Below are 24,351 nucleotides of genomic sequence, written 5' to 3' on the forward strand. Positions count from 1 at the left end.
TTAGCAATATGACGTCACGAGGTTCACGTTCGCGTTCACAAAGAACGTTTCAAGAAGGTTCGCGTTCACACGAACCTGAATTTTTCAGAGGTTCACACCATCCTTAATATACATGTCAAACTTTGACATCGCCCCACTACGGAATCCAAAGAGAAGGTATCAAGAAGTAGTAGACCTGCCGTGACCCGCTGGCAAATAGCCTAATGATTAAGATAAATATTGACACTTTTTTCTTATCTTATAAAAACTACTGTTTCAAGGTTTATATATCAGATACATCTTGTATATTGCAGTTTGTTAGTATATGATCTTACTAGGGATCTATAACCTCCTATTGGGGTGGCGAGATAACGTGGATAACGTTCCATTTTGATGTCTGCGTTACTTGATTGTTTTTATCATTCTTTTTAATGTATGTTTTGATCAGCCGAAACGGCAAGTTCAATAAATGGGAATTTTCTTTTCGTTTTTAGTGTGTGTTTTTCATATCCTGACAGTTTCTCCTCATTTTGCGGTCAGTTATAACTAGTAGATTCCACAAGGTTTTTACTTTACTTTCACTTTTCGGTCTCTGTTGCTGGTCTGTAAACATACCAATTCAATTTATACCGTGACCGACGCATAGCCTAAATATTATACCAAATATATTCAGCGGCCTAGCCAGTGTGCGAACGACAGCAATGTCCATCGCTTCATTTCAACCTGGCAATGGTTGCCTCATCCGTTCCGATTGCGTCAGGGTGTATACTGTAGCCTACACTGCACATTCGTGGATTCACAACATTATTTAAATATACTTGCAATGATATCGTGCTGTGATCAACTCGAGCATTGAGCAAACTCCGGCTAATACTGACGAATGTACAGAATGCGCATTTCGCACAGGCACAACCTTCTTCAGGATCCGTATAGATTTATTCAGATATAGCAATGAAGCGAATTTCATCTTAAGCATGAGTTACACCCCATAACGAGAACGTGATGTAAAGAACAGATATAGGAGATGCTGAAATATCCAAGGACAGTCTCGTTGATCCAGCATCCAGCTCGACATTAATTATGCCTGATATAACATTATTGGATCACGGGAGTTCAGCATAAGAATAAGTTAGTACGGAAGTTTACACTAAAATCTAGTCGAATCCGTTTCAAATATCGTATACCCTGGCATGTTAAACTTACAATATTCTCGATAACAGCTTAAATTAATATTACCGGGTAATAATCAAGATGGCAACTCGCGCAGTCACTGCTACGTGCGTTTTCGCATTCATGATATCGGGAATCGAATCGATTCCAATAGGGAATAAAGGTTAGTAGTTGCGGTATAGTATATCTATCTTTGTGTTACCGCTGGCGCTTATCAACTGTTTCTTGCTTTTTGCTGCACAGTAGGGCTGTTCAAAAATAACTTTTTTTTCAAATTTCACCCGCTTAGTGATACAATCGTCAGGTTGCCTGAAAAACGCTACGTACCAAATTTCAGTCAATTCCGACCAGTTAAGGCCGTGCAATCATAAATTGAAATTTCGACCATTTTCGAATTTATAGTATTTACGGTGGCAAATTTCGACACTTCTGTATGACCAAATATCTTGTTCCAGGCATGTCTGAAATGAGAATTATGCTTTTTGCCCCCGTTTACATCTTTATAAGGCTTGTGATCGAGATTGGATGACAAAATTGCTAATACATGAAAATGAATATGACACTGATAAACTGGACCTACATTTAAAGAGCCCCGTGAAAACGATGGTGATATACATCGCATATGAATACTTTCAGCACTGAAATCCGGGACCATCAAGAGAAAAGAAATTGTAAAGCAGGTAAAATACAGTAAAATATATTTCCCAGACATCAGGCGATATCTTTTGTCGCGAATGAGGTTGTGGATGTTGTCTTCACAACGTATTACGACATTTGTTTTTTCCGATATCCTGCGGTAGAATGTCTATATTCCTCTGGCAAGCGAACTACCACTAGCGAGACATCATGTCGACTTTCAGAGATCCCACATCATTCTCCAGTCATTTATATTAGGGGAACTCGAGTAACTCGCGATTCGATGTTCAAGGAATCTCAGGTCATAATTAGGTTGATAGCGATGCTGGTTTAGTGGTTTCGTGTTTCGATATTTGAGATAACGTGGAGTATTGAACTGTCTATCGACCCCGCAAACTCTCTGACTGCAAAAGAAAAGGCACGTAACCATTCCTCCTTACTGCACTACCAACTGGTAACATGGCATACCTCAAACATCCCATTGTTGGTTGGCGCAAGTTCACTACGGTACATATTAATGACCTATGATGATGTGGATCCACTAAAATTCGAAAATAATGCCTCAGCATTCGTAATTCGATTTGTAGACGTATATAGCAGTCGCGAAAAGCAAATATCTAACGCACTGCGAAGAAAACAGCCACAAGTCTATATCGGCACGACAAAAGATACTTTCGGGTATCGATATTAACCTGGGAAATATATTTTGCTGTATTTTAGCCTACCTGTGCATCAGTCCATTTTCTCTTCATGGTGCCTGATTTCAGCCTTAAAAGTATTTTATTTGCTAATATATATCACCATCGTTTCGACGACACTGTTTCAATTTCGTTGACTCATTTCCTGCAAATCAGTGTCAAATTAATTTTTCATTAATTAGCAATTTCCTTATCTCAACTCAATCACAGCCCAGTATCAAGATGTAAACCTGTGAAAAAAGATTCACTTTTCCTTCGGGCATGCCTGGAAGACGATATTTCGTCATATCGAACTGTCGATATTAGCCACCAAAAATGGCAGAAATTTCTATTTGAGATTGCACGGTCTTTACTGGCCGGAATTGACCCATATTTGGTGTGGTTTTAGGCAACCTGACGATTTTATCACTAAGCTAGTAAAATTTGAAAAAAAGAAGTTATTTTTGAACAACCCTACTGCACAGTATATGTCCCGATATTTCTCATAGGTTCATTTTCATTTTGTACGCTTTCGGACAACTTTCACTGGGTATTCCTACATGATTTATCTTCTGGGTTGAAGCTCAACTCAGTTTCTGACTTTATTTATCGACGCAATGCAATCACTGTGAGCCCGGGGAGCCGACATAAACCTCCGACACGTCCAGGAATATCTGAGCCGGCATATAATTAGAAGGGGGCGATTAGCCAACTCCGTCCCTCGCTCCCCTATTTCCCGAGCACTTACTTGTTTTTGTCGTGTCGACATAGCAAACATTTTAGATTAACAACATCAAAAGAGGGGGCTGAGTTTTATTATCCTATTTCTTTTCACGCGCAGTCTTTACGGAGGGTTCGTTCGGCATCTGCATGTCTACTGCGTAGCCATAGTAAAAATGGTGCGAAGTTCGGTTCACGCAAGGGTTGCGTACCTTGGTAATTCAGAGGTTGAATGTTCACCATTGTGAATGCTTTGGGGAAACAGTGGGTCAAGTACGGTCGGCTGAAAGGGTCCGCTAGACGACAACGGTTGGGAACCACTGATCTACTAATAAACAACAACAACAAGAATAACAACAACAACAACAACAACTGATCTAGTTCATCCGAAGTCACTAATTGCCCGAACTGACCCCATATTTGCACATAGTACGCCCATATCAGATCTCCCTAAGATATCCGAAATGTGGCAACTATTTAGCACTATACGACCTGAATAAATAATAACCGAACGTTCGAATCATCCCCATATATTAGTACAGAACTCCGTAAGTACCAATATCATAGTCTGTCTATTACTAGATTTATTTCGTAATCCTGACAATTTATCAGAAAAACTAAAAGTTACATAAACAATAATTGTAGCAACTAGGAATGGTGTGAACCCCTGAATGGTGCTGGTTAGTGTGAACGCAAACCTTCGTGAAAGGTTCTGTGTGAACACGAGCTTGAACCTATGACGTCACGTGAGTAGTATATAAGATCTCACATGACCTGGCAGGGGTTATTGTGGGCGCGGCGGCATGCTACCGTGAAACTCGTGGTGGCATGGTGACCCTTTCAGGTATAGGCTCCGGTGGCATGATAGCGTTGCGGATATAGGGATCGGTCGCATGCTAACGTTTTCGGGTATAGGCTGCGGCGGCATGCTAGCATGAAAACTCGTGGTGGCATGCTAATGTTTTCGTTATAGGCGCGGCGACATGCTAACGTTTCAGTTATAGGGTGTGGTGATGAGGTTGTGTTTCGGCGGCATGCTAACATTTCAGCTATGGCAGTGGTTCCAAACCTGTGGTACGCGTACCACTAGTGGTACGCAGGGCCGTAACAGCACTTCGCCCAAAACTTTGGTCGTGCCCCCCCTCCCATAGGGTTATAGACCGAACTTCTGGGAGGCGAAGCCCCCAGAAGCCCCCAGACCCCCCTTCGGCGATATCCTCTTTACCGCTATTTATGATATGCGTTCGGAGTTTGTTTAGTCAATCAGCTTATGATGCCTAAGCGCGCGAAGCGCGGGAAATTTCTGGAATTCTCGACTGAATCGTTCAGTATGATCAGGAATTGCATATATATTTTTATCAATTTTTATCTTCTCTCTGCTCACGTAATCATATTTGCCGGTAGAGCTGACTGTGGTGTGTTTGAAAAGGTAGGACCACTCAATAATAATTAAACATCTTCGGGCGCATACCCGTTGGTAGGAACGAAACAGCACCTCGTCAGGCACCCAAACACGTGGGTCTTGGGCTCCCATAGGGTGATGAAACGACCCCTTCATCACGTTGTTCACGTTTGTCACGAAATCATCTGTACTGTATTGTGAGGCAGCGCGAAGCGCGAAAATTTTCGATAATTTATGATAAAATCGGTCAATCAGATCGGCGATTGATATATATTATGCTATCAATTTATTGTCCCCTCTACTCACGTAATTAGATTTACCGGTAGAGCTGAGTGAAGTGTCTTGAAAACGGGCGGGCCCGTAAATAATAATTAAACATCTTCGGGCGGGCGGACCCGTTGATATGACTTTGTTACATGATGTTATTTCGTGACTTCCAGTCTGCTATATCAAAAAATATAGAATCGCCCAAACGTAGGCTTCTAAACTAAGAGACGCACACGATTTGAAATTGGTATTTCTTCACTGGCATAAAATTTTTCCCAGCGGGATGGTATTTGTCTTGTGATGTTCAGATTGCAAAGACAGGAACATTCAGCGCCAGTCATTTAGGCGCCTATGGACAATTAAACCTATATGTATTTTGTATATACATATAACGAAGTCTTTGGTCAGCATAAGGGCATAGACCCTTTCGGCCAAGGTTTCCAAGGCTACTTGAACTCGCGTGCAGCGCGAAAAATCTTTGAAAAAATTACATAAATTTTCAAAAAATACTCTATGATTTATGCTAATTCACGAAATAATTTTGGGCCCCGTTCGAGCTCGGACCCCCCCCCAATTGGGGGGTTTGGGGTGCGGCAGTTACGGTGCTGGTGGTACGCGAAGGTCTTCCAGGTGGTACGCGAGTAGATTCTGTTTTTTTTTTTGGCCGACGGGAATTATTAGATCAGGTGGGGTTGAGCACAAATATTGTTCTCTAATAAACTTCAGGCTTAGCATGGCCTCCTCGTACTCGACTCTAGCTTCTCATGCTATTCCGCAGCTGCTAATTTTCCCTTCCACGTGTGTGCAAGGATTTTCATCTCTGATGACTCAAGTCAAAGAAACGAAACCGACTTGTTGTGCCCATGCATCATGACTTTCGATGCGCTGTGAGCATACAGATGCCACGCTAGTGCAGTGGTTCTCAAACTGGGGTGTGTGAACTGTGAAAGCATCTGAAGAGGGCGCAAAGCTGCGGCCAACTGAAAAATTATTTCGCGCAACGCGTGATTTACCGCCATTTCATTGTTTTTGCTCTGTGTACAGTCCTAATGGCATATTTGAGAATTCTCTCATCTACTAGCTGTCCTGACCTTCCATGCCATCAAATTATTCGCTAGGATTGCCAGCATTCTGGTTGCATTTTGTGATATGACGATAAGGGAGCGTGTCTATCATAAACGGGGGCGTGTCTAAGAAAGTCTGAGAACCGCTGAGCTAGTTGAAAATAATACAAATGCAGCCATCGTATTAAATAAATTGACGTTTGTTGTTTGCTGTTATTTCATTATGTTTTTCTTCTTGGTGACTGGTGGCGAAAAACAATTCTATGCATCCCATCAACCCTTGGCCTCGTTTACTAGTTTTTGCTATTACGCGTCGCATAGGTCAAATACGTCATAGGTGACGGAATCAGTTTTGACCGCCTTCAGCGCTCGTAACTTGTGTAGGTGGTACGCGAGCACTGCATAAAACTTCGAAATGGTACGTGGGTGAAAAATGGTTGGGAACGACTGAGCTATGGTCATCGTCGACATGGTGTTTTAGAATACGTATCAAGGAAAGTAAATAGTCACGTGATTGATCCTTAGTTAATGTGTATATTCCAAATTAGTAAATATGACGGATTCGAGTTAATCCTAACGTTTACGGTGAGTGTAACACCAATATATCCTTATTCTTATGAACGCGGCGGTAATTCGTACTTTCGGGTATAGGCTGCTGCGGCATGTCGTAGGCCTACTTTCAGTAAAAAGGTGTGAAATAGTTTGCTAAATCTAGGAATTAGCCGCAGTGTAATGTTTTCGTAATTAGTTAACCACAGACCCGGCGTAGACGCGGTGATTCGAATATCAACAATAACCACGCTCACAAACTAACACTTCAAATAAGTGTGAAATATATTACAAACCCCGCGATCGCTCACAAGATAACACCTAAGACATAGCCATCTCTCGCGTCTTGCCATTACATACATTCCAATCGCCACAGTGTAGTATGTTGATAGTTTTTTACTATTAATTAATAAGTAACGAATAACAAAACCGTCGCAGACGGTGATTCGAAAACCAACAATTTGACACTTGCCCGCGATCGCTATATGTTTTCACGCCTCTGGAATAGTGGTTGACTTTAGTTGCGTGATACGAAGCATGAGAATATTCAATCAATGTGGTAATTCATCAACTTGAAATGAAACTCACTACACAACTCAAGTTGACTGATATCTGGATGTGTTAGTTCGGCACAACCCTAATCCTTTGAGAAATCCTTTTAACGCGATCTGTTGAATCGAACGTAACCTGAATATTACTGACGCCAACATTCAGCCGCATCGGATTATTCACACATTCCGCGCCGCTGTTTTCACACCTATAGAATAATACCAACTATCTCTTTACCGAAAATATTCAATCATTTTGTTAATTTGTCAACTTGAAATCAAACTCTTAACAAATACACACATCATCATTTAGGCCATATAACATGCGACTTCAAGATGTGTGCCAGAATGATCGACAGCGAGAAAACCTTGGCCGAAAAGGATTGCCCCTTACGCGGACCGGAAACTTCGTTATGTATATACAAAATACATATAGGTATAATTGACCATAGGCGCATAAATGACTGGCGCCCAATATTCCTGTCTTGGCAATCTGAACCTCACGAGACAAATAGGCTATCATCCCGCAGGGAAGAAATATATGCTAGTGAAGAACTAACAATTTGAAATCGTGTGCATCTTTTAGTTTAGTATGTTTGGGCGATTCTATATTTTTGTTATAGCAGACTGGTGGTCACGAAATAACATCGTATAAGGAAGTCGTGCCAACGGATCCGCCCGTCCGAATATGTTTAATTATTATATACGGGCCCTACAGTTACCAAGACATCTCACTCAGCTCTACCGGTAAATCTAATTACGTGAGCAGAGAGGACAAGTAATTGATAGCAATATATATGCCATTCCCGATCTTATTGACCTATTTTATTTTGAATTATCGAAAATTTTCGCGCTTCTAGCTGGCTCACTAAACGGTGATCCTGATTTCGTGGCAGAAGCGAACAACGGGACGGGGGGTCGGTTTATCACCCTATGGGAGCTCAAGATCTAAGTGTTTTGAGGGGCCTGACGAAGTGCTGTTTCGTTCCTGCCAACGGGTATATACGCCCGAAAATGTTTAATTATTATTGAGTGGTCCTACCTTTTCAAACACAAATCACTCGGCTCAACCGGGCAATCTAATTACGTGAGGAGAGAGAGGATAAAAATTGATACCAATATATTTTCAATTCCCGATTATATTGACCGATTCAATAATGAATTATTGAAATTTTTCGCGCTTCGCGCGATTAGTCGAGAGAAGCCGCCTAAAACGGACACCGGATTTAGATGATAAATATCGGTAAACAGCCATCTAGCCTGAGGGGGCTGAGAGCAAGGTTTGGGGGGGGGGCTGACGAAGTGCTGTTACGGCCCTGGGTATTGATAAGTAATTTACGGATATATGTACAAGTAACTAACGATTGAATACGCCGAGATTCATACTGCTGCTTAGCCGGCAAAAAAACAGCGTAATTTGTAGTCCTATAGATCGCGACCCAAGCGTCCGAATAATTTAATATGGCGGTGTTTATCGAAAGGAGGTGTCGCACTGATTCCCAAAATACGGATTGAAATCTCGCCAGGTCAATAAAACTACTCCGAAATAGCGAGCAAAGGTTGATTGTTCTGACCGACGGGAGCGCGGCAACACAATGGCCAATGGCGTCAAGCGAATGATCGGGACAATGCGAATTTTCATATTTTGGTGACTATTCTGGGTTCCTTTCATTGCCCTGGTATTCGTGCGGCCCCGACCATACTCTGAAATTCTAAATTTGACTTCGAAAAAGGTTGGGACCACTGCTCTAAGGCTTTGATCAGTGCTGGAGCAATTGGAATATCTTTACTGGATGAAGCCTATTCAGCCGGTCTTGGGTAATACAAAACTCAAAACAATAATAAAATCGAAGTATGTGCTACACTGAAATCTACAAAAATCTGTTTGTATTGTCGTTCATAGTAGTGATACCGATTTGAACCTTCTAAAATAATTGTCATCATCTAACCAGACTACTGAAAGTCGTTGCCATCACAAAAACAATTTGCATGACGTTTGCTAAATGGTTCCTACAGTTAGGTGTACTAGAATTATGTGTAAAACACACACACCGACAAAGAAATCGGAAATTTTTCCGTTGTCATTTGCTAAAGTAAATGTCATCACAATACTCAGTCACTAAATTACCTTACTTGTACTACTTGTACTACTTGTACTAAATCAAGCCCAAAGAAATTTATTTAAGCAGTCGACGCATATTAAACAGCGTCTCTTAATTGATGTATATTGTTTTTCTAAATGCAAATCATATCTGGCCAGCAGAAAACAATTTTCACTCGCCTGGTAATGAAACCAAGGTGTGGTTCTTCATTCAATATTTTGTTTGTGTCAAATACTTTGCAATAAACACACTGGAGTGGTTGAGCTTTACATCATCAAGCTGTCATCTGTAAATCGAGATTTCATCCGACTTGCAACTGTATCGTTTAACTAACCAATTTGTATGCACAGTTTGATATTTTTGTCATTTAGTGATTGCTGAACATACCAAACGAAACACATTCACTTCCGAAATACTGCGTTGATCTTAATCTCCTTTGTCGTGATAATCGAAGTACATTTGTTTCGAATTCGTAACAACCGACTTCTCTATGACGACGGGCGAGATAATGTAGTGGTTACGATAAGCGCCCAGCACGCAGACGAACCGCGTTCGATTCCCGTCGATGGTTTATCTGGGCTCCTCTTCCCCTGCCGTTGCTGCTCTTACGGCGACAAAAAGCCCAGAAAAAGACCCGACGAAAGAAAGCACTCACAATGAATGGAAAAGAACTAGTAGAAAGGGCCGCGGATTTAAAGAGATCAACATCGAAAAAGAACTGTGACATCGGGCACTCTAGGCCGAGGTGGATGTTACAGTAAACGATCGCTACTGATGCGTGTCGTTCTACATCCTCCTATCTGTTCATGACATCGCATTGTGTCTTATCGCATTGTACATTGTGTGTGACTTGTTCAGACCAGAAATACAACCCAACCATGTTATGTTATGTTATGTTTTGACATGATGAATTTTTAAAAAGTTATGCTTAGAAGATTGGTTGCATATCACGAAAAATAATATACCACTCGCATTGATACTGCTACTCCATTGATCGGTATTTTCAAACGAGTCGATTCTCAAACGAGTAAAATTTATTACTTGAGTTGTTCCGCGTACTATATTTAAACGTAAACTCATCCGTCTTTCAACATCACAAAGACATCGATAAAAAAGTATGCAATCAAACGCAACAAGTTTTACTTTTGTAGGTTGTGTATGATTATCTCGCACTACTAATTTCTTACCAAAGGTACATGGAAGATATTTACGACACAAAAATATTCGACGTCACTCGATATTCCTATATTACGATACTACAGAATGGTCGACTACGCTTTCAAACTGTTTCGATATCACAAGAACTTTATTGTCGGAATGGATGTTCAGTTCATGTATCTTAATAATCAAATAGTTCAACACAGAACTAGTACTTACAGAACCATCAGAGTTGTTTCCACAAAAATTTGTATGTGTACAGTATGCGAATACCATGTGTAAGTCCAGCACAATTGCGGTATCCATCCGAGTTTATTTAACACAAATTTATTACAACGGAGCATACTCACATCTCGACGGTTCCGTCAATGTCATAGCAATAAATCAGCTACTCCAACAACAGAGTACATATGTTTGTAGTCACGGTCCTCACATCTTTCACGCAAATCAATCTACTTTGCTAACGAAAAGTGCTGAGTCATCAAATGATTGTCCTCACAACAAAACAGCTAGAAGATATTATCATACAAAAATATTCCTAACCCTTTGCATACCAGTGACAAATCATACAACGAATATGTTTTGTCAGTCGAATTGTTGTTCAGCGTCAAGTCTACTGTTGAAACGTACATTAAAACAGCACAGTCACAATGCAATTAACACCACGAATCTATTTTCATTTCGTCACAAACTGTCACATACAGAAAAATAAATTTTCTTTCGCCGACGTCAAAACATACTTGTAACCAATCGCTTTCATTAAACACACAACTCCATAAAAGTATTTACTTTCTACAACATAGACACTCCGATGTAGTCAAGAAATATTTTTAATGATCAAAATCATCGACTTCTGTTTACGGTGTTAGTGTATGCATGTCATACCTGTGGGTCCCGTATTAATATGGACACGACACGACTGAATGCAAAGAGATAGAACTCTATCGCGTCGATTTACACGTGGTCTTCGCTACGGTTTCAAAAAACGAATCATCTCTATTGCATTGATCGAGACCGAAAAAGTTAGTTACATGTATTCATGGTAATGATTTTGCTTGTCATATGTGAATGATAGGGTTACTGTCATGACAAATCAAATCTACATACAACAACCTTCTGACACTCACAATAGCAATTTCATTCTCTCCCTTCGTAATAGTATACTCACGACAAGTATAATATGCAACTCGACAACTACGTTTACCAAGACCGATGACACTGAACTCACGACGTTTACCTGTGTAAAATTACCATTTTTTGTTTGGAGTTCTACCGTTTCCCGAGTAAAATTAACATTTTCACTTGGAGGTCCACCATTACCTGAGTAAAAATATCATTGTCCTTTGGAGATCTATCGTTTATCCAGAGTAACAATGCATTTTCACTTGGGGATCTATCGTTTCCTAGAGTAACAAAACCCTTTTCCTTTGGAAATATATTTTTTCCCTGAGTAACAAACCCTTTTCGTTTAGAAATATATTTTTTCCCTGAGTAACAAACCATTTTCACTTGGAAATCTTTTTTTTACTTGAGCAACAATACCATTTTCGTTTTGAAAACTGACAACCACTGCCAACAATTTGATATTTTTGTATATTGTTGCAACGGACAGCGACAAAATATACACCTACAACGACTCCGATACATTTGGGTAATCACATATTCACTTGTTCTGGTGCGCCCCATCAAAATCATCGGTTACCCGCATGCAATAACAATGTGCTGTTGTACATCGACATGTATGTTTTCGGAATTGGCGAATAAAGTGGTTTCCGGTATGTCCGCGATGTCCGGGTTCATGCTTTGGGTTTTCCAGAGTTAAATGTCTGAATAAAACACCCCCTCGACTTGGGTGACTGGTTGGTACACGGGTAATGGTGTTCGGAAAACAGCTGAATCTATGTTCCCCATCGCGCTAACAATTCCGGGTTGAGTTTTCTCACGCATGTTTACTATATTTTGTCTTTATTGGTCAATACATGTCGCTCCAGTCAGCTAAAACCGGATCACTAATATGAGAAAGTGTGTGGACCGGATCCGGATATTCACTCATGGACCAACGACCAATATTCAAGTAAACATGTTACAGCCCTTGTTTTGTCTCCTTGAAAAATACCAATGCATACACCATCACACACATCAAGTATTCGCTTAAACGAGGTGTAGATACAATGCGTCGGTGTACAAACATCATGGGATACAAATTCATGTTCTCAAGTCTCATCATGCGACGACTCTGTACATTCAATGTTGGTATAGATGACACATGACATGATACAATGAACAGCGCATTATGCATACAGATATATTCTCAGTCAAATATGCGAACCATGCGCAACCATATACCCTGATTTTCGCTGAATATCCACGACACCAACAAATCGGTACATTTCTTTACCCTCGACATCAACGATACAATTGTCATCCCAATGCACCAATCGAGTGTATGGTTCATCAGGTGTAAAATCCAAATCAAATGTCGCCAGGGTATCGTTTTTCATTTTCAAAATTTCCACCGCCGCATCTTGTCTGTGTCATAAAACCTATGGACAGTTACGCGTAGTCCCATGTTTACTCGTGGATATGGTCAGGTAACGACAACATTTTCTCAATGGTCTGTGTGGGTACGACGTTTCAACAGGTAGCTGGATCAATCAGACTAAAAGTTTCCAACCGCGTTTTATAACGGCCTGTAAAATTACGAGACACCACCCTCTTGCGGTGTGGTTAACACGAAATCAGTCTTCAACCCGCAGAAACACACCTTGGATTACATTATCAAATCGTAATCGAACTCAAGATTCACACACAACGAGTCCCTGTTTACGATTTCAATCCGGAGTCACTGCTCACGATGTTTATCTAGTGTCGTTATGTGGGAGTAGCGACATCCGACATATTCATCGCGTGAAAGATTGATAACGATAGTGATCGCCAAATACATTAAACCAACTTATGTATAGGTGAAACACTGCGGTCTCAGCAAAAAAGTTCGCAGGTTATGACCAACATTACGCAGGGCATTGAGTGAGTAATTATACTACACAACCCGATTTTACTATATTCCGAGGTCCGGACCACGATGCACATCCGTCCAAGAATCCGAACAAGCTTGCAAAGATGACAAAATCAAGGTGTGAAACCGTGAAAGGGTTGTACTCTCGGTGAAATAGTGTGAGATTCATTTTTCCCAAGTTGGGTGTATGCTGGTTCATACTAAGATCATGTTACATCCAAATATGGCTGCTTGCCTGTCTCCAAGTCATCTATACCCACATTGAATGTACAGAGTCGTCGCATGATGAGACTTGAGAACATGAATTTGTATCCCATGATGTTTGTACACAAAAAGACGAGTTGGCGGTATATGACTACAACCGAACTTGCTATGGATTTTAGATTGCAGCGATTGTATGTACTCGCGAAATCTTGTCTACTTTCCATACGGATACTGTTGAGTTGGTTGGGTAAGTTACAAACGGATTTACTTGACAAGGTGTTTCCTCGTTGACTCTTTGGAGTATGGTAAGATGTTAAAATGTCGAGACGTAATACTATTTCCGTTAACTCGATTGCAACAAAACATAACCAGATAGCTTGTTCAAGGTTTCGACAACGTAGATTGAAATATTTCGATTTGACTCATCGCGTCGCAACTCGATCGCGGTATTCACAAGTGGTTGTCAAGTTAGAAATGTTTACAACAACAGGTGCTATTTCATTGATTGACTCAATTGTTTGTAGTAACACATTAAAATATCGCGATGCCATAGTGATATTAGTTACTGAAACTCTATTTGACAAACGGAAAACTCAGTCGTGAATAGAGTTGTGAGATTTCATTACTTGTTTCAGATCAATATGCGTATAATCTCGAAATGTGACTGGGTTGAAACTTGTTAGTCACGTTTGTCAAACCTATTTCAATTCACACTATGCCAAAGTCAAAATATTTCAGTTTTGATTATCTCAGTTTACCTGTAGTACATCTGACGAACGGATTCCGATACCTGGATTATTTGGTGATGCTGGAGTTGGTAAATGATAGGTTGTGTGTATTTGTTAAGAGTTTGATTTCAAGTTGACAAATTAACAAAATGATTGAATATTTTCGGTAAAGAGATAGTTGGTATTATTCTATAGGTGTGAAAACAGCGGCGCGGAATGTGTCAATAATCCGATGCGGCTGAATGTTGGCGTCAGTAATATTCAGGTTACGTTCGATTCAACAGATCGCGTTAAAAGGATTTCTCAAAGGATTAGGGTTGTGCCGAACTAACACATCCAGATATCAGTCAACTTGAGTTGTGTAGGGAGTTTCATTTCAAGTTGATGAATTACTACATTGATTGAATATTCTCATGATTCGTATCACGCAAGTAAAGTCAACCACTACTCCAGAGGCGTGAAAACATATAGCGATCGCGGGCAAGTGTCAAATTGTTGGTTTTCGAATCACCATCTGCGACGGTTCTGGTATTCGTTACTTACTCAATAGTAAAAAACTATATCAACATATTACACTGTGGCGATTGGAATGTATGTAATGCCAAGTCGCGAGAGATGGCTATGTCTTAGGTGTTATCTTGTGAGCGATCGCAGGGTTTGTAATATATTTCACACCTATTTGAAGTGTAAGTTTGTGAGCGTGGTTATTTTTGATATTCGAATCGCCGTCTACACCGGCTCTGTGGATAACTGATTACCAAAACATTACCATGCGGCTGATTCCTAGATTTAGCAAACTATTTCACACCTTTTTACTGAAAGTACGACATGCCGCCGCAGCCTATACCCGAAAGTACGAATCACCGCCGCGCTCATAAGAATAATGATATAATGGTGCTACACTCACCGTAAATGTTAGGATTAACTCGAATCGGTCATATTTAATAATTCGGAATATTCACATTAACTAAGGATCAATCACGTGACTGTTTACTTGGGTGCCTTCATTTTGTGCTAGGAAACTTATGAAACTTATGGAAACTTATGAAACTTATGAAACTTATGATAACTTATGAAACTTATGAAACTTATGAAAACTTATGAAACTTATGAAAAGTTCTGAATATTATGGAAACTTATAAAACATGAGGTAAATTAATTCAGATTCGAATTTTATTGCGAGACCATTGTCTCGGTATTCGATTCCAAATAGGGATTTTTAAATCGTGATTGCAATAATGGCAATCCAGATTTACATAGACCAGTGATTGTCAAAATTTTCAACCTCGCGGCACCCTCTGTAAATATAAAATAGTCAGCGGCACCCTAGCACAGTGGTTACCGACCTTTTTTTGGCTAACAGCACACTGTAAACTAGCGGAAGATTTGACAGCACCGATAGACACACGGAGGTGATCTCTGACGAAGCTATTTTACCTATTGGGTGACTGCGAGTAGGCTTTGCCTTCTTGTACTATACGTATAACCATGCGGTAACTAAGTGCCAGCACGCCTAACAAGAGAATGGGGACCGTTCTGATTGCAATATGAATTTATAAACTTGAACATCGACGACACTTCATTTCTTGATGGTAATTAGGAAGGCAATGAGGTTTTGAAAACCGCATTGTCTCACAGGCGCCAGTATGTCTGCGATCAATCAACGCATCGTACAAAACTGGATTGACCCTTCTCGGCACGCGATACGTCTGGTAAACCGAAATCGCGTGGATATTAGTTGTCGGCATGACAGAAATTTTATTTTTACAAATAAACTTCACATCGAGACTGACGGATTATAATTTAGATTATTGATCGTTTTCTTTAGACTACAATTATTTTAAGCATAATTTCAAATTTTCGAATGGCATACTATAGTGTGGCTCGGCACCACCCAATTTGATTGCCGCGCGGGGAAAGTTCAAGATTGTGCAATGTGCACACTGCACAATATCGCAGATGCGCTGGTAGACGTCTCATTGTTTTGATGTACTCTCTGTTCTTCACAGCAGATTAAATAAAAATGCTAACTCTCCGGACGAAGCTTTAATTATTCCACAATTACGAACAATGTTTATGTAAATGGCAATGTTAATTAAGGAGAATACCAGATACCCTGATACCGACATAATTGTCTACTTAGAGCGAAATGCTGGTAATCTCTAATTTATTTCTGATATTTTTTAATGCTTTACAATTTTGAATCTAATCCACTTCTGGTTTTCCGGAAAATACCACCGAACTGTAGCCTATAGTCCGAAACGAACCGAGGTTGCTGTACGGACATTTGCCATTCTCGTGCTTATGACAAATAGCTCTGACTTGTTACGTTATGAACTGAACTTATCTCAATTTCCACAACTGGTCGTGAAAATTTTCCGAGTTATCCTACTATACACTGACAACGCCCACAGTTTTCACTTGGCATTCGGAATAAATTTAAGCAAAGTAAAGGTGAATGAGTCCAGTATAATTCACGGTAATAAATTTTATTTCCAGTCAGGTTTATGGTATAAGATGAAGCGGGTGTATGCATACTGAATTCTCACCATTGCGCTATGAAACAGGCTAAGTAGCATTGGTGTGCGGGATGCCATGCGTTCATATCAAACATCGACACAGCACATATGCGATGACAATAAGGTACGACATATCTGGACGGTTTCAACTAAAATTGATTGATTATTTATTGGCTTGTATTCATTATGTCATTGCGATTGTTGCTTTACAGTGTTCTCTTCAATTCAGTACTAGCTACTGACGATTACCCCTGACGTGTTTCAGCCGAAAATAATCGGTTTCATTTCAGTAGGAAGATATTCTTAAATGTATGTTGAACGGCTCTTCATCCAAGAGCTCTTTATCTTCATAAGTTTCCATAAGTTTCATAAGTTTCCATAAGTTTTCATAAGTTTCATAAGTTTTCATAAGTTTCATAAGTTTTCATGAGTTTTCATAAGTTTTCATAAGTTTCATAAGTTTCATAAGTTTTCATAAGTTTTCATAAGTTTCACAAGTTTTCATAAGTTTCATAAGTTTTCATAAGTTTCCTAGCACAAAATAAAGACACCCGTTTACTTTCCTTGATACGTATAATAAAAGACCATGCCGACGATGACCATAGCTGAATGTTAGCATACCGCCGAAACACCACCTCATCACCACACCCTATAACTGAAACGTTAGCATGTCACCGCGCCTATAACGAAAAACATTAGCATGCGACCACGAGTTTTCACGTTAGCATGCCGCCGCAGCCTATACCCGACAACTTTAGCATGCCGCCACTGCCATAAGAGCCCATGCCAGGTCATGTGAGATCATATATACTACTCACGTGACGGCATATTGCCAATTTCCACCCTATACATATCAGTGAAGATATTAATCCAATGTATTGTACACGATACCTAGCGACAACTAAGGCCACATCATGCAACAATGCTGAAGTGCATGCATACTTTTTAAACGTCGTCAAATGTATCAACTGGAGCAATCAAACGCTATCATAATCCCATAAAATCAATATCTTCCGTCGCTTTGTCAACAATTTCGACGAATACTACATGCAAGGGAATATAAGCTTATGATCAAACCGGACAATGTATTCGGCGTCTGACTATTGCTACGTTGATATTGAGCTGAGTGCATGTACAATAGGTTTCTATAATTGCTACCGATATTACCCCATAAACAAGTTATACAGTAGGCAATACCCAATCGCATGGATTTTTTTATGATACGACAAACATATTCAATAAAGATGGATCCTGTACGCCTGCAAGAGTTTTTTACAGTAGACGAACATTAAATACCTATGACTATTAGAAGTCTCAATTGAGCTGATGCTCTCAGAGTTTCATTTCTGAATATTTTAGTTCTTTTTTTCACAATAGAAGGAAAAACTAATGCGAACCCGACAAACAAGGTATCACATCAGTCGAAGCGTCATTTAAAGTGGGTTATATTTCCTTCCGGGAAAATTACAAGTAGCCTACGTGACTGGCTGACTGGCTGACTGTTTATGTGTCAACAATATAATACATATACAGAACACACGAAATAATCACGTAAATATACACGTAGTGATCCGCACGCCAAATTGGGAGGTGGGTGCGACCACAAATAGTTTGGGAACCCCTGTTTTATACCAATTTCATTGATTGATGGGTTGCCTAAGTATCATTCGCCGATGTATAGTATATTTCGCTCTTGATTTTGTGTGATTGCGGGTCAATCTCACCGAGGAAAGTCACTAAATATTCACAAGCGCAAAGCTGAATATTTCGAGCAAACTTTTGAAACAAAGAACGTAAAATTTTTGAGGTTTACAAGGTGCATGCTAATTGAGGGATGATTTTTTATGCTGCCCTGCCAGCGCCATGCAGAAAGAGAGTAGTCCAAAGTTGAAATGCAAAGAATTTCAGCCAAAGATGTTATATGAAGAGCTTCTTGGAGGTACAGAACTTCAATATACAATTGAATAGTATATTCATATGTAAATAAACCCGAATATTTTCGGCTGACACTCGTCAGGGGTAATCGTCAGCAACTAGTAGAGAATTGGAAAGAACATAGTTCTTTCTACTAGTTGCTGACGATTACCCCTGACGAGTGTCAGCCGAAAATATTCGGATTTATTTCAATATGAATATACCATTCAAAGATGTTATAAGGACGTGAAAAATTGTACTATATGAAAAAGGTTCACTGTGCAAAACCTGCCTAGGTTCGTTTGTAAACGTGAACCTCTAAATTTCCAAGGTCCACACATGCAGAACGCGAATGTGAACCTCATGTTTGCGCCATCCCCGTTAGCAACTCACCATCACTTATAATCGCCAAGTAAGATCATATAGTAAAACGCAGAGCCACTATAGTATGGATGGCGATGCGAATCCCAACGGTCAGAACTGTTCTTCAGCAATTTTTCATCTCGACTGACCCAATGACATCAGAATGTCAGCACTCATCAATTCTCTAAACCTACAAATAACGATGCAATTTCAGGGACTAGGATAAACGGCAATAATGTCCAGAGTCCATCAGCCCTAGCGGATCCCCGTAGCTTCGCACATGGGAATGAAGGTAAGCCTTTTAGGGTTATATTTGATTGATTGTGTTATCCGACAATCATTCCATAACAGGAAGATGCGATGTTTTATACGGCGGCAAATGCTATATGTTGATCTTATCGACGGCAGAAATGACTCTTGGAGAAGCTGAGTCTGTTTGCAAAGCGGCGAAAGCAAGATTGGCCAATATCTACAGTATAGAGCACTTTCACCTAATACGAGCACTACTTCGCTCAAGAATGCCAATGAATAATGAGATGATAAATGCATGGCTTGGAATGACCTTAGACATATCGGTAAAGTAGAATACTCTGGCTACTATTTTTGTTTATAAATAATCCCAGATGTACTATCTAGAACAGGGGTCGCCAACTCAAAACGGGTCGCGGGCCACTTTTCAAATTTCGTAGAGGCCGCGGGCCGCATGAATTCGATATCGATGAAAAATAGGCAACAACGTTCTGAAACTCTACGTCAGTACAACGGTGAGCTACCTAACATAGGCGATGGGCATATTGACCACAAAAGAAATAATATTTTATTAAAGGAATACAACAGTGGTTCTCAACCTTTTTGGCTTCGCGGACCCCTTTTGACCGTTACGGACTCTCGCGGACCCCCTCAAGTTTTAGTTCAAATTTGGTTCAATTGAGGTGCAACCGTCATCTGTCTTGTGCAAATATGAACTGTAGGCCTGTGATAAACAGCAACAGAATGACTTTCTTGAAGATAACATCTTACTATTTATATAGAAATTAGGTAGACTTCTATCATTTCAAATCTTATTTTCCAGCTGTATTTTTTGAAGTACGTATGGTCGTGCGTTGAAAATCTGCGACTTCGATATGATATGAACGATGAGTGCCGAAAATCCGTTTCCATAAAGATATATGGAAGCTAATGCAATAATAACGCTAGGGTTACCATATACGTCCTTATTTTTCGAGTTTTTGAAAATGTCCTCCGAGGACGCCTAAATGTCCTCATTTTTGGCATATCATCCTCTTTTACAGCTTTTACATCTAAGATTATAGATATATTCGAGTGAAGATGGGAATTTGTGGAAATTTGTGGTCCGATAGCAGGCGACGACGTTTTTTTAGTCAACACCACTCATTTTGAGAAAAAGTGTGTAAATCGGCATTAGAACGAAAGTAATGACCAATCATTTTTTTCAGCAAATAAAACGAAATCGGCTGATTTTAGTTTTCATCGACTAGCTTTTCTGAATTGGTAAAAGTGTCGTCCTTTCCCTATTCCAAAATATGGTAACCCTAAATAACGCTTAACGCTTCCGACGATACTTTTGGTGTGATCGCAACATTTATGGCACCAAAGAAGAAGAAGAAACATATTTCTAATGAACATATATCGTCCTGCCTAGTCATTTTTATCTAGCATCTCATCTTGAAGTTATTCTAGGATAGTGGTCTTGTATATATATCACGGGATAAAATGGATTTCGTGGCGAGGTATCAATTTCTTCATTGGGATAAATGAGAGAAAATATTTCAGAAATTTTTATTTCAAACGACTGTTCACTAACTTGATTAGGCTGACGACTTCAAATCGAAAAGGTTCTGGAAACATTACTAAGTCACGCTGATTGACCTTACTATATTTCCATATTTTATTTTGTCCACAAACACCAACAAAACGTCTCTGAACAGTAATATGTTTGTATTAGCAGGTTATTGGCAATTCGGCAATTAAAACGAATTTGTACAGTAGGGTTAGGGTTAGGGTTAGGGTTTCATGTTAGACGATTAGTATAATGATGTAAGTCATGAGGTTTTAGCAGTTGTGGTGCGAACCTGCCTTATGAATTCTAAAATAAAATTAAAAATTAAAATTAGGTCATCAATCATTTTGAAAATTCAGTGGTCTCGCGGACCCCCTGAAATTGCTTCGCAGACCCCTAGGGGTCCGCGGACCCCCGGTTGAGAACCACTGGAATACAAATACAACAAAAAATCATTATCATCAACATTATTTTATTGTGAACTGCGAGCTGTGCACGATACCTCGAAACGATTTTCAGCGACTAAGGAATCGATATTGGGACTAGCGAGATACGTGACTAGCTGAAAGACCATCTCCACGTAAAGCTTGATCTTGTGGAGAAGCCCGAAGGCAGTGGTTGTCAAACTTTTTAGACACCCCCCCCCCCCCTTTATCATACTGAAAAATCGTCATATCACGAAATGAAACCAGAATGCTAGCAATCCCAACGGCTAGTTTGATGGCATGGAAGGTTATGACCAATGTTCCCTCTAAGCTGCGCACGTGCGCAAATGCGCAGTGCTGAAACGGTCTCTGCGCACAGAAAATCTAGGCTGCGCACAAAAAATCCGAAGTGATGACTTTTTTTTAATCGTTGCGCACTCTTGTCCAACGCACCGCGCAGGCGCTCTGACTCGAGAGAAATGAGAGGGAACATTGCCAGGGGTAAATAGTGCTATTGCTGAAGTCTGAAACTCAGGTAGGCCTACAAGTGCGGCCCGAAAAGGCAAATATTGCGCTCCGCGAAGCAATGAAAATTTGCTATCGTGTGCGACTCACGAAAGAGATTTTTCTTTTACTATGGTATCGTACGCGTGAGCGATACTGATACCATATCAATAGCGCAATCCTTTGTGGGAATGGCGAAATAACATGGTTTAACAAAATTATAAATAGCAATGGGTCAGCTAAAAGTTAACTGCGAGAATCTAATGGATAGTCTTCTCCGCATATCATGAATATTGTTTAAGATTCACTGTACAATTACATGCCGCGAATTTTCGAAGTCATCACTTCCATCAGGCGAATCTGATCACGTATGGTGATATAGGCTAGGATAATATGCAGAATATGCAAGTAGAAGCACCGATATTGTTGAAAAAATCCATCCCTTTGCAAACGTTGATCGGGAAGTGCAGCAACTATATGCACTGTAGGGCGTTGCATTAGATCAGCTTTTCAGCAGCACAAATTTGTGATTTTATTCGATTCGTTTGAACGCGTATCTTCTGTCGATAAGGTCATACGCTGATCTTGTTCTCTTGCTTTAATCAGACTTGAATATTCGTATCATTATATCTGACTGTATGTCCTAATAGTAATGAGTGCATTGCCGGTATTATGACGCTCATCAGTGTTTTAACACGATAGGCGTACATCGATCGCATGTATTGATTTCAAATGCGTTGTCGTGCGTGTATATGTCTGTCTTCTAGTAATCCATCGTATGTGACCATATCGTCGCAGTGGAATCAAAGTGACTTATGTCCAGATTTCAATATCTTTTGGCATAGCAGATAGGAAGTCACGAAATAGCATGATGCAAGGAAGTCATTATACCAACGGGTACGCCCGAAGATGTTTAATTATATTTAGGGGTCCTACCTTTTCCAACACATCTCACTCGATCAGCTTTACCTGTAACTGTGATTACGTAAGCAGAGACAGGATTAAAATTGATAGCAATATATGCAATTCCCGATGAAATTGACCGATTTGATCATGAATTATAGAAAATCTTCGCGCCTCGCGCGTTAAGGCGAAACTGCTACTAAACGAAGACCAGATATAGATGATTAGTAGCGGTGAAAAGCGTGCAGCCTGAGGGGGGTCTGGGGGGCGAAGCCCCCCAGAAGTTCGGTTTATCACCCTATGGGGGGCCTGGTTGCGCACTGTTGTCCAAGGGCCTGCGCAGTGAGTTGGCGTATTTGCGCAGACTCGTGAAGAATTAGAGGGAACATTGGTTATGACTGTTGATAAGATAATTCTATAAGATGAATTCCGGACTATACACAGAGCAATGACTATGAATTAGAGGTAAATCGCGCGGAGCGCGAACAATTTTTCAGTTGAACGCATCCCCGCCTCTCCATCAGATGCTTTCGCGCCCCCACAAGGGGTGTGTGCTCCCCAGTTTGGGAACCACTGCCCACAGCCGTTTTCTAAGCGTCTAGGTCTTGGCAGTGTTTGGGCCATTGCAAGTCAAGACAATATGCCCATTCATATCAGCTGAGTCTCCCTCGATGGAATGTTGTTGCCATCACCACAGCCGTTTTAGCTAGTGACGAATAGTGATATTGGGCACAAGAGAATAGCTTATTTTGAAACAACAAAAACAGCATGTTGAAACTGTAGTCAATTTCAGCATTTCAAATTGGATTTCTTAGCTTTCTTCCGAAATCTCAAATCAGGTGAGACTTGGCGGGCCGCGTGTTGGTGACCCCTGATCAAGAAGTACTGCATTTTCTGATGCCATGTTGGATGTGGCGATTTCTAAACCATTAATGACTTCAACCAGCGGTTCGAAATTTTTATATTTAAAAAAGGTGGATTCACAGTGTCGATTCCGGGTCCATTCATTGTAGCCTACTCAGTACCAGACACTCTGCACCCACACTACATATAATGCGCCCCTAATGCGTGGACTGAAACGTATGTTTTTTGTGCCAGTATTTGTGTACGAAATTCTACAAATGATAGTGATTAATTGTTGCATCATGAGTAAGTAACGCATAATTATTCTGTTCAATTGTGTTGAGACGAGGCCTATATCCGTTAAATATTGACGTATTTGCATACGACATGTTTAGACTCGAAGAGTGAAACTTTCAAACGGAGATTGGGCTCCCTACACCAAATGGTACCCTAATCGACCGTACGCGGAACCGCTACCGTACGTTGGAATGAGATGCGACCTCGTAAATGATCACCGTCAAGGATATGTGGACAATTGGTCATCTACTGGATTACGTGGGGCCGTATGCGAAGCAAAAGCTCCGTGGATGCAGTAAAATGAAGAAAAATGTTTCATTGGATTAGCTGGAGTAGTATCCTCTAAGAAAGCTGTTACATATAGCTAACTCGATTGTTCAAGCACCGTGTTTTGTCATTTTTTAAAATAAAATAAACTATACTAATTCCAAGGATAACACTGGTCGACATGATTTTTGTTCTCTGGCCAAAATGATGGCTATTAACTCAATTTTTCTACGCTGATTACAAATATGAAGTCGCTTTTTATCTCTCATGTTAGGATATTTTATAATCTGTGATT

At 40.2% G+C, this 24,351-nt stretch overlaps 1 protein-coding gene across 1 annotated transcript; it reads left to right on the forward strand.

Moving 5' to 3' along the window:
* The first annotated feature begins 1,174 nt into the window (after positions 1 to 1,174).
* LOC145445341 (uncharacterized) lies at positions 1,175 to 24,226 on the forward strand. The gene is made up of 4 exons (XM_080323533.1): positions 1,175 to 1,312; positions 19,231 to 19,308; positions 19,368 to 19,591; positions 23,888 to 24,226. Exons 1-4 carry the CDS (start codon positions 1,231 to 1,233, stop codon positions 24,086 to 24,088), a joined length of 585 nt encoding a protein of 194 aa, XP_080179659.1. The 5' UTR covers positions 1,175 to 1,230; the 3' UTR covers positions 24,089 to 24,226.
* Positions 24,227 to 24,351: the final 125 nt, after the last annotated feature.

This window comes from Botryllus schlosseri, chromosome 8, assembly GCF_051294905.1.
Source record: "Botryllus schlosseri isolate E-star chromosome 8, Bs_hap1, whole genome shotgun sequence".
Classification (NCBI taxonomy): domain Eukaryota; kingdom Metazoa; phylum Chordata; class Ascidiacea; order Stolidobranchia; family Styelidae; genus Botryllus; species Botryllus schlosseri.

What these genes read in the sequence shown, in the direction of transcription:
- LOC145445341 (XM_080323533.1), top strand. Translation starts at nt 1,231, where the DNA reads ATGGCAACTCGCGCAGTCACTGCTACGTGCGTTTTCGCATTCATGATA. An exon ending in GATTCCAATAGGGAATAAAG is followed by an intron (nt 1,313 to 19,230) that starts GTTAGTAGTTGC and finishes ATGCAATTTCAG; the next exon opens with GGACTAGGATAAACGGCAAT. An exon ending in GAATGACCTTAGACATATCG is followed by an intron (nt 19,592 to 23,887) that starts GTAAAGTAGAAT and finishes CGACATGTTTAG; the next exon opens with ACTCGAAGAGTGAAACTTTC.